The sequence below is a fragment of the Corapipo altera genome, unplaced genomic scaffold (genome assembly GCF_003945725.1).
Source record: "Corapipo altera isolate COAL_440 unplaced genomic scaffold, ASM394572v1 1, whole genome shotgun sequence".
NCBI lineage: Eukaryota > Metazoa > Chordata > Aves > Passeriformes > Pipridae > Corapipo > Corapipo altera.
The window spans coordinates 40,843,306-40,858,442 of record NW_020884873.1 but is presented as its reverse complement, the minus strand read 5'-3'; the positions used below and the strand labels follow the sequence as shown (position 1 = coordinate 40,858,442).

At 38.4% G+C, this 15,137-nt stretch overlaps 1 protein-coding gene across 4 annotated transcripts in view; it reads right to left on the bottom strand.

Annotated features, from left to right (window-relative positions):
• Positions 1-15,137, bottom strand: part of ZNF277 (zinc finger protein 277) — a 51,076-nt gene that overhangs the window by 16,500 nt on the left and 19,439 nt on the right. For 3 of the 4 annotated variants that reach the window (XM_027665870.1, XM_027665888.1, XM_027665892.1), the window contains exons 2-4: positions 14,152-14,350; positions 10,871-10,959; positions 8,380-8,462 (exon numbers count right to left, since the gene is read on the bottom strand). In XM_027665870.1, the coding sequence (XP_027521671.1) occupies positions 8,380-8,462; positions 10,871-10,959; positions 14,152-14,350 (371 nt within the window). The remainder of the gene's footprint in view (positions 1-8,379; positions 8,463-10,870; positions 10,960-14,151; positions 14,351-15,137) is intronic. The other variant, XM_027665881.1, reaches the window with a different exon arrangement.

The following is a 15,137-nucleotide window of genomic DNA, read 5'->3' as shown; positions in this document are numbered from 1 at the left end:
GTCATATCAAAGTGTCAGAGAACGAGAAGATGAAGTCATTTGAGGAAAAAGCACATATATGATTTTCCATAATGAATAAAAGAATTAAGCAGGATGATCATCTTTAAATATACCAGCACATTAAACTGCTATTTTAAAAGCAATTTGATAATTTGCTTCACAATTTGTAACTTGGATTTCAGAAAAATGTCCCACACATTCATAATGCTTAGTTTGAGGTTGTGAGGAGGAGCTGACTTTCTCCTAGGAGGGGGGAATTTTAAAAGTGCCTGTTCCTCTCCTGGGAAGCAATATTTTGGAAGAAATTATCTGCTTTTTATCCAGAAACACTTAAGTACTATGTATCAGGAAGAATTCACACTGATAATCCGTAGAAGATGAAAAAGGCACACTTGCAGCTAGTAAGAACTTTTCCCTAAATGATTACTTCATCTCTGGTCTATAGCTCAAGAGATATTCAAGACATACAAAATGCCTTCAAAAGGTAAGACTAACAATTCCACTGAATGCCAAATGCTATGGACTTAGGACAGCTGGTTTTATGGCACATAAGACTTTTCTGATATTGTAACTGCTATTGCCCTTCTTTCCAACAGAAAGAATTTATGTAGCTTAAATAATTTATGTAGCTATTTAAATGCATGGCTTGGATCATTGACATAGAACAACCATTCACAGCTAGTAATCAGCACAAGTTTTGCTGCTTTTGATTCTAAACAGAAGAATTTGTTCTCAAAATTTTGCCTGTTTTTTTCCAGCTACATCAGTTGTCTGACAAAAAAAGGTATTTCTTTCCCCAAAATCTGTCTCTTTTATAATCATAGCACTTATGAGAGAAAAGAAATTAAGGTAGAAAGTAGTTTTCTAGTTCTAAGAAAGCAGCAGATTGCACTATGCAATTTGGGACAAGATTGCGCAGTGAATTTCTGACTACAGTAAGATCTGAGCTTATTCCTCAGTACAGGAACCTGCTTGTGCAGTGGAGAATGGATTCTGGAGGTTAGTCTGTAAAAGAGAGCTAACAGCAGTATGTGTCTTCTTCTTTTTTAAAGATTTCTGCCATAAGCACTAAATTTGTGCCATATGCCCTAACAAGGCAAAGTGCAAAATTTCTATTCCAAAGCCATAAGCATACAAGTAGTCTCAATTTTAACTACTGTGTTTCAGTACTGCTGGATTGTGGCAAGAACATTTTTAGTTTGGGGTTCTTTTTGGCATCCATCTTGCTAGCTCTGGTCCTTTGCTCTCTCCCCTCTCTAGTCAAACAACTACAAAGACAGTATGTTATACAAATGATCACTTACGAGAAGGTCCAGTGAAAACTTTTTATAAATGGTGCTATACTCTCTGAGGAGGTATTTTGCCTGAAGATGTTCTTTTGACAGGGAAACTTTACAACTGTTACAGTGTGAAGGACTCAAACATCTGAGCACTCAGTCACACTGTTGTGAAGAGTGCACAATCACAGGTCACATTACTTCTGTTATGATAGCAGACTCATTAATACTACTAAAATTGGAGTGTCTGTCTGGGAAATAACCTACTACCAGAGACAGCAATATTGGTGAGAATTTGGATCTAAATAATATAAGACAGAGACTTCACAATATGACCATGTATTTCTATCACGCTCTCCTAGGTGATCTGTCAAACACACAGTATGTATCTATAGTTTCTTCCAATTTAGATAAGAGATACATTTCCCTGCTAAATGCTCACAGAAACTAGCTAATGTTGTAGGCAAAGAAAGCAAGTGAAACAGATTCTGGTTTAAGAACAAAACAGAACAAAAAATCATGCTGACAGATCACAAGAATAAGCTGTTTGTACACTGGCAATAAAACAAACCACCACAGTACACTCAGACAAAGATTAGGATTGGTGACACCTGAGATGCACTACTGTCTCTAAAACCTTGCCAACCAAATTATTTGACAATTACATACACAATTATATATATATTTATTAGGATGAAGTACTTTTGGAGTAAGACAACTTGGTTTTGTGTCTACAGTTTTCTCAAAGACTGACTGATGAACTTTAGATAGTGCTTGTAGCTGCTAAATAGGAAAAATAGTTATGAACAGTCATGGTATCAGAAACTTCATGTCCCTGTAAAGACCTGCAATCTTATCTGTATATCAGTAACTTTCTCCTAACATATGTATTCAGCTTCTCTTCTTATTGATCACTATATTCAGCTTGCCCACTTCAAACAGTATTCTCTTGCCTCTTGTGTACAGAAAAAACCCCCACTTTAATTCTGTAATCATTATCATGTCCTCTCATATGTTATTTCAAGAAGAATGCCTTTTCTTTAATATTATCAAAATGCCTGCTGGAGAAGTCCTTCATGAAAGAAGCTTAGCTGTAAGGTGCAGGGAAATACTAAGAATTCGTCAGAATAAGACATCCAGTCTGGAGGACACTCAACACTTTTGAAGCCAGATGTCACACCATGCAATGTACATGTGTCTCCTGACTACTTTGTGCACATTTTACTCTCCTCCAGCGAATATGAAAAGCCAATAGTTTAGGAATATTATAAATGAAGACCTGATGGCTACACAGACAGATCAACAGCATGCCCAAGACTAGTCATTAAGCAATGAAGGATGATGGCATTAGAGGCCTACTTCTAGGACAAAGAAGAGTGGAAAGCAGTGGAGCAGTAACCTGCTGCCATCCAAGTGATATTGTCTAGCTAGTGATGAAACTGAGTACATGCTGATCACCCAAAAGGGCATTCCTGGCTTTTTACTAATTATTTAGATAAGATGTAACCATAAAACTTTGTCAACAAGGATGAAGTAGGAAAAGGAATGAGTAGCATCTTCCCCATTCTTTCTGGTTGAGTTCAAAGCACAGGCATAGATCAACATGTTCTGGAGAGGAATATATTGCTATGGAAACAATGCCAACACAAAAAGTATTTAAGAATAACATCATATGGCTACCTAAATGAGCCCCCTGACAAAGATATGAAAGAGCATCTTAAGACATCAGCTTGTCAGCTAAGAGGGGATACTTTAAACTAGGTTTCAAAGGACAGCAACAAAAAACCTATAGAGAAATAGGAGTTGTGGTTGACTGGAAAAAAAGGAAGTTGGGAAGAAAATGGCTGGGAGCAGTGAGAGGATGTAAGAAGAAAACCAATCTGAACCACAGATCCTAGACAGACCAAATAAGTAAAAAGACCAAACTATAACTTAACTGGCATTATAATAAATTAGCAAAAATCTCAGAATTGTAATACAAGTGTTATAAATTTACTGTGAAACATTTGAAGTCCATTTTCCCAACTCTTGTTTTGTATGGCAAGTTGCCTCTTAGGAATATGGAAAATGTGTTTTTTTGTTTTTTCTTCTTTTTTTTTCTGTACCTTATCCTTGATTCTAACCTATTCCACAGAGTGTGGGTTCAAAATGAATGTGGGAATTACTAACTGGGATGGCTATAAGGGATTGTTCCCCCCTTAGCGGTATGTCCCACTTGCTCTTAGGTTCTTCTTCTCTTCCCTACTGCTCCTCTTCTTGAGCTGACTCAGCTACTGAAGTGATACAGGCTAGAAACTGCACCTGATAAAGCTGTAATCAATGACAGGTCAGATGACTGCACTCTGAAGGGTACTGTGACACTGATGTAGAAGACATTCTTACAGCTTGTTCAGGAAGATGAGTCATTTAAAAAAAGGGAGAAAGTGTTTCATGATATGACTGAAAACTAACTGTGTGAAGATGTATGAAAAGAAAAAGAGGGCTGAAATTACAGTAGACACGTACCACAGGCTGCCAAGCTGAAGCAGCATTGTCTTGTTTGAACTAAGACAATGAAAAGAAGATGGAGAGGCTAATACAGTAAAATAAAATAGGAAAAAAATACCTCTCCCCACCCCCAAATACATTAGAAATAAACAGCAAAGAACAGCAAAGGTCCAATGTAGGAAGAGACCAAACACAGACAAAGAAGAATGTTTGCAATATTCAGGGCTTCAGACTTTGTAGGAAGGTTAATTAGGTCACAACTGTTTATAAAATGCATTTAAAACAAAAGAAACAGAGAACCAAGATCAGCAAAGGGTAAGAAGGAATTAAAAGCTAGATGTTATACATATTCAGATCTGACAGAATTTACTCAACAGTCATTATGGAATTAGATAAAACTATTTCTGACCTTCAGCGTGACAAGTCTTCATAAACCCATAAAGGATGGGCCAGATTCCACAGTGTTAGAGAAAAGCAATTAGATACCAAACAGAGGCAAAGAAGGACCTATAGAATGTCAGAAGGAGGTATTAACACGCTGACATTACTAGCTACTTCTGATGTTGCATTAAACTAAATCAGGCTAACATCTCCATCCCGTCCAGTGCACAGCCTCAACCTCAACCTTGTCTCAGCTTAAGATGGTGACAAACTTGGGACCATATGAACAGGTCTTCCCGAGAAGATTGTATAGCCTGCAGTCTTGGTGAAGGCTCCTCTTCAGGGTCTTTATTTATTGGGAGGAAGAGTAGCCTCTTCACCTAAAACTACCAGTCAGATGACAGGTAAACATGACAGAAAGACATGGTCAGTGCTGTTGTAGGAAGTATGTTATTTTCAAAAAATGGGTTTGGGGGTTTTACCTTTTTAAGACAAATCTTAACGAAAAGCCCAAGTGGCTTATACTGACACTGCCCCTCCAAGTATCTCAAGTTTTGCTGCCAGGACTTCCTTGCCTGGTACTGCTTCACAACTATGAATTCTTTGTCAAGACTGTTTTTTTCCAAAAGACTGTGTCTGTTTTGTATTACATAGTCTTGTCAGCTATTTCAGCAAGCTGCACTCTCTAACCTAGTTCAGGCTCATTCCTTGGACTCTCTCAATACATCTCAGTCACCATAATGTCTCTGCATGACATCCACCTTGGCTAGCTCCCCTGCTGCAATACAGCCTGAAATATTCCTAAAGTGGTGTTTCAAAACTGCAAAATGAAATGCTTCAGCCAGCACATTTTAAAGACAACATTTGTCCTTGTTTGGGCTTACTGTTGGAGACAGCAGTAAGGATTCAAAGGCTGCAGAAAAATCACCAAAAGTAGTTCTGGTCTTTATTCTATGAAACACACAAGCCCATTTGCCAGCTCACTCTTAATTGCTGGACTTGTCTGGAGGTAAAAGGCTTTGCAAAGCAAAATAACTATTTAACTTGCAAGTCAATGCTCAGATTGCAGCAAAAGGAAATTATTGCTGTAACTAAAGTAGTGACTCCATTAGCCCCAGCTACAGCTGCAGCTTGATTTCACAAAATCCTTCTGTAAAAACAGAATTCCGATACTGAAAACAGTGATAACTGCAAACTATTTCACACCAAAATAAGAATGTATATCTCTTTCTTTTCTAACTTAATTACTCTGTAAACAAAACCAGCACTTGCTTTGGGCTAAATCCTCCACTCTTTCCTGAGTTTGAGGAGAGTCAAAGTCTATTTGCAGAGGAGATGAGATTGCTCACCAGCCAACAGACTCTACACACCCATGACAATGGCAGTGGAGAGAAGGCCTAGTCGGAACAGGCCTTCATAAATCAAAGTGGTGCATTAGAACTGTAGAGCACAAAACACCACAAAATCAGAAACAAATGCCCTCTAAAAAAAAAAAGAAAGAACAGTCCAATTTGTAGCAGCCAGGAGCTATTATAATAGACAATTTTATGAAAACATCAGCTGCATGCTCAATCACAACCCTCTTTCCTTCCTCAAAGCCACAAACAACACGATATATGCTTGGGAAATGAACATCATTATGACACTGCATGCCCACATACAATATTCAAGATGTCTCTCATAAACCCAAAGGGACTGTAGGAAACTGGAAAAGATACAGAGAAGTGTAACAATGAGGCATAATGAAGAACCACCAAATAGACAACATCCTCAACCTCAAATCACCAAATCATTGAGATTGCAAAGGACCTCATGAGAGTAAGAAGTGTAAGCCCCATGTCCAAACAAGGTCAACTTCAGCTTGTAACCCAGAAATGTGTTTTGACTCTCTCCACAGATGAAGAGTCTACAACCTCTCAGGGCATCTTGTTCTAGTATTTGACCACCCTGACAGTAAAAAAGTGGGTTTTTTTGTTTTCAAAGGGAATTTCCTGATTTTTAATTCATGCCCATTGCCTCTTGTCCTGTTGGTGGGCATCACTGAGAAAAATCTGACTCCCTCTTCTTTGTTCCCATCAAGGATTTATATACATCACTAAGTTCTCCCCTGAGCTTTGTCTTGCAGACTTAACAGTTCAAGTTCTCTCGGCCTCTCCTTGTATGAAGGATGTGGCAGTCCCTTAAGAGTCTTTGTGACCCCGCACTGGAGTTGCTCAACTAAGTCCATATCTTTCCTGTGCTGGGGAGCCCTGCACTGGACCCAGCACTCCAGATGTGGTCTCGGTAGTGCTGAGTAGAGGGGAAGGATCATCTTCCTTGACTGGATGGCAACACTCATCCTAATACAGCCCAGGTTGCTGTTGTCCTTCTTTGCCATAAGTGTGCACTCCAGCACAGGATTAATTAAAGATATTATGTGAGGTAGATCAGGAGACAAATCAGGAATGGTTTGGATGAGACTAAGGACAAACTGTTCACTATCTCTTATACAAAAACCAGCCAGGTGTGACATGACAGGTTCAAAAGGACCAAACAAACGGTTCTCTCCCACTGTGTAGTTAAGCCATGCAACTCACTACTGCAGGTAGCTGGGAATCCTGGAAGTTCGTGTGGGTTCAGAGTTCGTTCATGTTGCTGAATTAGGAAATTCTTGAGCTGTCAATTGCAGGAGCCTAGGTGAATATTTTGGGAAAGAATCACCACTAGATCAGAAGAGGGCAAATACTACAGACACTTAGCTGCTGTCATGGATAAGATACTGATAAACCTTTTTTACTAATCCTGGATGACACCTCTCAGGATAAACTGGAAGAGAAGCACGGTAGGCATGATCCCCTCAGCTGTTTTCCATGCCAATACAACAAACCTACACAGGAATGCAAATTTCAGCTAAGGCAACTCCAACTCTGTGGGAAATCCCTGGTGGCAGAACTACCACATTTCTTCTTTGCAGGAGCTGGGATTCTATGGAAAGCTGTGTAAGACTTATACATACTTCTCCAGTTCTGGGGATTCACTAGTCATGTGTAATGAGCTGAAGAATATTACTTTAGCCAGCAAACTGAAGTAACACTCTCAGAATAGTTGAACTGACTGGATTTTTGCCTGCCAATCCCAACTTTCCTGAGGACTGGAATTTGGGTTTTGTAAGTTTCTCCTTCATTCTCAATGCTTATCATTTAAGGTGTCTTTAGTTGCATGCTGTGTATATAAAAAATTGTAATATACCAGAAGAAACAGCATAATGAAGGGTTAAAAGGCCTGTGTTACCAATTCCCAGGACATAGCTGCCAGTAGTAAACTGAGGAATTTATTTATGTAAAGACTATAAGGCCTGCACTCTAACACCTCACAGTACACATGACTTGCCAGCAGAAGACCCTGCATCCTAACACGGGGAGACTGTCAACAAGGCTGCTATGTATCACATAACATTGATTTTTAAATTAGCCCAACAGCAAAATCAGACTCCAGATGTGTATTTCAAACAAACAAACAAACAAAAAACCCCACTGGTCAACAACCTGGACTAGGACTCCTGGAAGCTGGTTGGCAAGAGCTTAACTTGAAGGACCACCTATTCAGAACTGACGACGCCTAAAAGTTAAGCAAGGTCTGTCCAAAGTACTGGGTTTCCATCACTGGGCAAGAAGAACCAGAGTGGTTCATGTGGGCTCAACAGCTGGCATTTCTTGTCCTTTGCATCTTACAGAAACAATACTGCCAGGCTTCCTCCACTCATCCACTATGGTGCTTGTGAGTATGAGAGTGTGAATTAATGAACTATGGGAAAGAGAATGTGAATGCACATGAAAAACTTGCTTGAAGATTTTGTAAATATGTATCACTTTCCCTTTTCACAGTATTGCACGCTGAGTTTTATTTTGCTAATTTCCCCAGATGTATACTATTATACGACAGATAGTGTGTCAATGCATTGCAGATCCTTGCAAGAAGAAAAATCTTCAGCACACTCAGACTTTTTCAGTGCTCTGGGCTTATTTTCCAGTTGTGTGAAATACTGACACACAACCTGCAAATTTATTCCAAGGAAAAATCTATAAACAGGGGCTTTCTGTATGTTTGTGCAACAGCTAGGGAAATGAGCTTTAAAAAAAATCAGAATTTTGCAGTCTAGCAAAAAATGATTTCACTTCAAAATGCCTACTAAGTTACCATATATTACTCTATTGGACTGTTTACCTTAAAAAATGAAACAACAGTAGTTTCTTACCAGTCTTTTTTGCTGAAGCTGTTCTCTAAGTATCCTGTCTTCTGGTAAAACATCACATAAAAGAAAATAATTGTCCTGTTCTTCTGTTAAGAGATTAGAAAGTGTAAGTAAGGAATGGGAAGTTGCAGCTGCTTTGAATATTTCTGACACATAATTTGCTAAACCTCTGGAGGGGTTTGCTAAACCTCTGGAATGTGTTAAGAACGTAAGACTATGATTTTTAATCTAGAAAAGTCAGTTTTTTGAATTTCATAATTTAATGAAACATGCTTAAATATTTCTATATACATATTTATATTGTAGTATAAAGATAAAAGTCTTGTATAGCTTTTCTTCACTAACAGCTTTATTAATTTTTATGATGGTTCTTCTGGAGATATAAAACAATTATCATTTATATTGATTACAGATTAAAGTCAGCATGAAATAAACACCTCTTGAAATGACCTTTAATTTTATCTTGCATGTGAGATTTTCAGTTATTTCCCTAAGTAATTGCCAGTTTTCAGTAGCTATCATTATTTGGTTTATCCTCCCCTTGCTCTGACCTATTACATCACTTTTTACCATCAGATCTTTCTACATCTGCAGATATGCACAACAACTGTTTAGTAACGTGCATTGAGATTTGCCTAATTTACATTTCTACTTATATGTTTTATACATATTTTGTGTTTACTAATCTTTTTACTATTTATGGTCATATCCAATTTAATAAGACAAGTCTGATTCAAATGAATTACATTAAAGTGACTCAGCATGTAAGAAAATACAAAAAAGTACAAAACCAATTTGCATTTGAAAGTTACTCATTTATTAATCAAAGGGTGTCATAGTCACACTAAAAGAAAACCATGCCACCACTCTCTTCTGTCCCCTTCTAGCTGGAGGCACAAAAGGCAAAGATCATGGGCTGAGATAAGAACAACCTACTGGAAACAGCAACGAGATAAGAAAACCAACAGTAACAACAACAATATTAGTAGCAAAAGGTATAAGACAAAGAAACAGTTTTAGAAAGCCCTCGACACAGTACCAAACGGCTCTTCCCACTACACCACACTTTCCCCCGACCGGAAAGGAACGCCCTTCTTCTTAGAAGTGAGAGAGCAAGTCCCTTTTTCCCAGTCCCTGGCAATGACATAAGGTGATATTGAATAACATAATGTCTTGGCCATGCCCCTTCCCACTGATCTAGGCCAGAACCAGGACAAAGGGTTAAGTGGTTGGTGAACTGAAACCTCCATTATTAAGTCTTTTACAATTTTAAGCTTGATGGAATTTTATCCTTTCCCATCTTTTCACACAGAAAGCTTGTTTCAAGTAAGACAAACACCTTGATTTCTAAGCTATCAAATTGGAAGGAGGTGTCCACTAAAATGAAAAAATTTGTTAACAAACAAACAACAAAGTATTCTCATTGTTCTCTGGAAGGGTCGCGGATATTTTATAGTTCTGGTGTTCAGGTGCTTGATTTGCAATTTTCAAACTGAATGGTAAGTATTACAATTTCAGAAGCAAAAACATACATATATAAGAGAAACAGAATTATGATTTTTTTGCGTGATTTTCATGTTTTGTAGGACTACTTTTCTTAAAATTATTTTGACTAATTAAAAAAAAATTACTTTCAGCCATTTTGTACTCAGTTTTCACCTCCAACACACTTTGGCCACCAGTTGCGTGCCTTGCTTCCTCTCTTTTAAGGTCACCATGGAGCATGAAAGAAGCAGAAAAGCCCTAATATTCTTATTTGCTTTTAGGTAAACTATATTAATATGTTAGAAAAGGGAAGATAAAGTAATGCATCAACTACTTCTGAGAGAAACACTTCCTTCATACAGTCAACACTGTCTTCATGATGGAATGTTCCACCATGCCAACACAGCAGAATGATGAAGTATGGTCTTTGGTCTTGTGTTGGAGCCCAGAGAATTGCAGTTTTTGTACCCCTTCCATGAAGATATTGTCTCCTAATACCCTCAGGGCAGTAAGCACCATGGCAGGGGAAGGGAAGGGTGACTGTGGCCTTGATGTCCAGGAAGAGTTAGCAGCATCAGTGGGGATGGTGGACAGGGCGAAGTCAGAAAAGGCACTGGGAATGTTTCTCATAATTTCTTGAAGGATTGTCACCAGTTATTTATGCAGTGGGTACTGACACTTCCCCAGTCATGATGTAAGTGGCATTACTTCTATACCTTGACATGCAATGGGCCCTAAGGCATGCATGTCAAGGTAATGCATGCCCTAAGGCATGCATGTCAATACATGCTCTTAGGCATGTATTGAGCTCATCCTCACTTAGCACAGTGCTGAAGCACGTGCTATAAACCTCGGTAAAGGTAAGTTTAGATACGTGTTTAAGAGTTAAACATTACTTCTGTGGTTTTCTGATTTAGTGTCAGACACACTTGGCTCATCAAAGCAGCAGTATATGCCAGAAATTATCACATGATCTGGCCATCAGAGAGCAAGCAAGCAGCACACTTACCTAATGGTGCTTTTGAATTTGTTCTTATCACACTACAAAAGTCTGTGATAGGCTGTTCTGCAAACCTTCTCTTCCAGTACAAGATGTAGCTTTAAAAATAAGAGGGAGATGATCAGTGAAAAAGGAAACACCAAAATGTTCAATAAACAGTTGATGAGCTCTTGTTTTTTCCATTCTCTAAATTCCTAAGTGTTTTATGATTATTTTTTTAACTCTTGTCTCTGTTTTTGCTTCCTTTATATTAGTTTTCAATTTTATGAAATTAATTTGGTTTCCCTTAAACCACGCTGTCAGAGTGAAGAACTCAATAAGCAGATTTGCACGAAGCTTTGCATAAACACTGTGACCTATTCCCATCTTTAGACACAAGTGCCACTCAGATGCATCTTTACTGAAAAGATATACTACAGAGTACTGTCAAATTCCCAAAATATTCTGCTCTGCGTTATGCAAGATACAGTCAGGAATCTGAAACTCAGTAAAAACACCAACTTGACAAAAGTGAGGTTTTGGTAGGTCTCCTGTGGAGTTACACTGAAAGCTGTAGCTTGGCAGACAACTAGAAAGACAGAAAAATGAAGTCCCTGAACACCTGGGGGTGGGATAGCAGACAGAATAAGAAAAACCCTAAACACATCTTGAAGGTTTAACCCATCAACTACAGTTGTTTAAAAACATTCTGTACTACCATTGTTTGTATGACAGCTGCACCAACAGACCCCAACTGAGACTAGATTTCCACTGAACTAGGAAGCTACTTGGTAAGGTTTGGAGACTTGGCAGGGAGCCAGCTTCAAACCATGTCACCCTTATAACACTACTGTGTAATCAAGAAGAAATCATCACTTCACTTACATGAGATGAAGGGAACGAAGCAATCCTTGTGCTAATTATTTGAAATTTTACTATTAAAAATAATCTGAAAATGCTTAAGTACTTGCTTATATTTATACTTATGACTCATGTATAATATAAATCATGGGAGAGCTGGAAAGGTAAAGGCTAATTATACTATGATAGCTTCTTATTATGTGCCATCAAATTAGAAAAATAATAATTCAAAAATCAGATATTATTATTATGAGGGCATTTCTAAATAGTTGCAGCTTCTAATACTTGTACAATCTATAAGTTCACTTGCCGTAGCTATCACATTCCATGGCGGCTCACATTACTTCTATTTATCATCTATTTTGATATATATGAGGACTTCAACTGCAGCAGTCAAGGAATCAGCACATACTTGTTTCTGCTAATTGTGCCACTGAGAGGACTAACCTCTGGTACAGCAGACAGCTAAGCACACTGAAGCCAGAATGTGTGGCTGAAGCTCATTCAGCAGCATCATTAAATGTCAGTAACTGAGAGGTGAGTGTTTCATTGTTCCCCTGCCCACTCCACTGTTTATAATGCACATTGAAACAGTCTTGCTGCTACACAGAACAGTAAGTCTTCCAGAATAAGCCATCCTCAAGCTTTTAGGACTTAAGTGTGCAAATGAAGAAATTTCAAGAGCTCATTTACTAAATGTCTGTCCCCTGCACTGAGAGAAATGAACACTGGTACAAACTCACCTAACCATAACTGCCTGTGCCAAGAAAATTACTGTTACGGGATTTCACATCATAAGACTTAACCCAAATAATCAATGACCAAATAAAACCAATGCCTTGTCATACTTCCAGGGAGACAGAATGAGTGATCATGTTTAGTCATGCAGCAGAAGCTTATTCCCCTTATCTCTTCCCCTTGCCTTTGTGCCAACTTCTCTTTATTCTTCAAAGTCAAAAAAAAAAAAAAGAAAGAAGTTTTCCATTAGTACTGGTCTTTTCTGGATCATCCACTTCTTGCAGTTCTGTCAAGAAATGTGTTCCTAAGACTGGCTGTAACTCATTGCTAGGTATAAAAATAATATTATGTTTTACGAGTTGATTCCCTGTATTTTCCACACCTCAGTTCAACACTTCAGAATATACTTGCTTTTTTGTGCATAGTATTAGACTATTTTACTGATACAGCAAATTAGAGAAAGCACAGTTCAGAGTAACAACACATTCTGGGGCCCCTTACTATAAGATCTGGCTACCTTCCAATTGCGTTAGCAGAAAAAGAATCTAAATGGGCATTTTCTTGAAAAGGTGATTTTAAAATACATTTCTATTAATGCAAAATAATTCCCTCAAGCACACTTAGACTGGCTGTGCATGACTGAGCTGCTCTGATTCCTTTATTTACCTGAAGATATTAGTATTATCTCCAAAGAACAGTACATTCTTCTTCTGTCTGCTTTCAGCACAAAAGCGAACAAAAACAACTATCGGTTTTCAATTTTAAGCAATGTTAAGCTCAAACATGTGATTACAGATTTATATGGCTTACATTTCTCTTCCTAAACTACATTGTATTGTTTCTTTTTTCTGCATCTTGATAGACACAAGTTACTGGCTTTGAGTAACTAATAACAGACAACCTACTAGAAAACTCATTTTAGTTGAGAAATTATCCAGCTAAAATTTAAACACTGCAACAGAACTAGCTACAGACTGGCAGGTACTGTCTAGCCTTCCTTACTGTGGGTGAAAGCAAAATGTCAAGCAAGTGTCTGGTCTCTGAAGTTACAAGCCAGCTGGGGCCCTGCCAGCTACTGGAGGAAGTTAAGAGAGAGAAAGCCAAATGTGACCCTGCTGAGATGATCAATGACACAGCTGTAGAAGGAGTCACAGTTGTATGTAGATCACAGTACTGTAAAGTTAAGGATTAAATGTGATTTCAATGGGGAAATACTGGCAACCTTAAAATAGTACAAATTAATTTCATCCCAGACTGTGAGAGATCCTGTACTGAGTAGCTTCTGTGTACAACACACAGCTTTAAGACATTAAACAGTGGTAGATATAGTCTTGTCCTATACAAATAAAACTCCAAATTAGGAGAACTGATTGTCTGGATTGCGCTTTACTAAAAAGACAGCTTTCTAGTTTGCATACAACTTGTTGATTAGTGACAGGATCTGAGAAGTCCGTAGGATACGTCAAAGAATGTCTAACAAAGGAATTGCCATGCATTCTAAAATTGAGTCTTTTAGTTCCAGAAACATCTAAGGGCTGGGGACTTGGAAGGTAATGGGAAAACAACCTTACAGCCCAGCAGCAAAGAGCTTATAAAAAAAGGTAACAGATATCTTCTCACAATGTTTTTTAAAAAAGATGATCTCTACTTTTCCGGAGCTTTCCATAACATCTGCACACATACACGCTCATTTTAAATGATATAACACTTACCTTCTAAAATCTGCAACCAGTTTCATATCTGCTATGACAAGCTTGTGTTCAATAATCATGTGCTTCAGGAGCTGGTTTTGTTCTGCTAAAAGATAGCACTCTTTGCAGAAAATGCAAGGCACGCAGGGAGAACTTTCTACAGCATCAACACCACCTGGACTTTCTGGCAGAGACAGAGGCTCCAAAATACACTCAGTATCTAAAATAAATGAAAGGAATAATTAGTTTTGACTAAGTGAATAAAGCTACATCACTTGAAGTACTTTTAGGCAGTACCTGTTTTGAGTCTCAATTCTGTTGCATGGATCACTCCACCAAAGAGACGCTTGGAAGCCGCTTGGCAGGTTGACTGCATTGCTTCCAAGAAGGACAGTGGGAGGCTAGCACAGAACAGTTCTCAAGTATCTGCCCCAACTGAAACTCCCAGCTGACATCAAGTCACAAGTACTCTGCTTACTATTAAAGCAAGTTTCTTCTTCTCCCTACCTAGTTTACCTGTTGATATGACTCAAGCTACTCCCTTTGCGACATTGCTCAGAGTATCAGGAAGGCTTTAGACTATATAGCACAAACTGTTTTGCATGTTAATTTTCCTAATTATACTTTTATTTACTGCATAATGCTTCTATAATTTTCTGACTGCCTCTTGAATGTCTGTATGTGTCTTGCCTTTTTTTCCCCCATTTGCATCTCACTTCCTGTTCTATGACAAAAGAAAAGACTATTCTTGATAAAGATTACTACCACACAGAAGCTTAGGCCATTGAAACACTTTCTAACTGTACAGATGTTGAGAAGGGGTCAGCCATGCCCCATGTGGAAAGTTCAATGGCCCAGGTTTGTACTATACTGTACCAGTCAGACATAGGTTGCTCAGTTGACAGCACACAGAGATGAGTCACCCCTGTATGTTCTCCAAGTTTGCTGTTGCTGTAGTTCAGGCATTGCACACGACTGTGAGAATGATCAACTCCCAGTCGACCTTG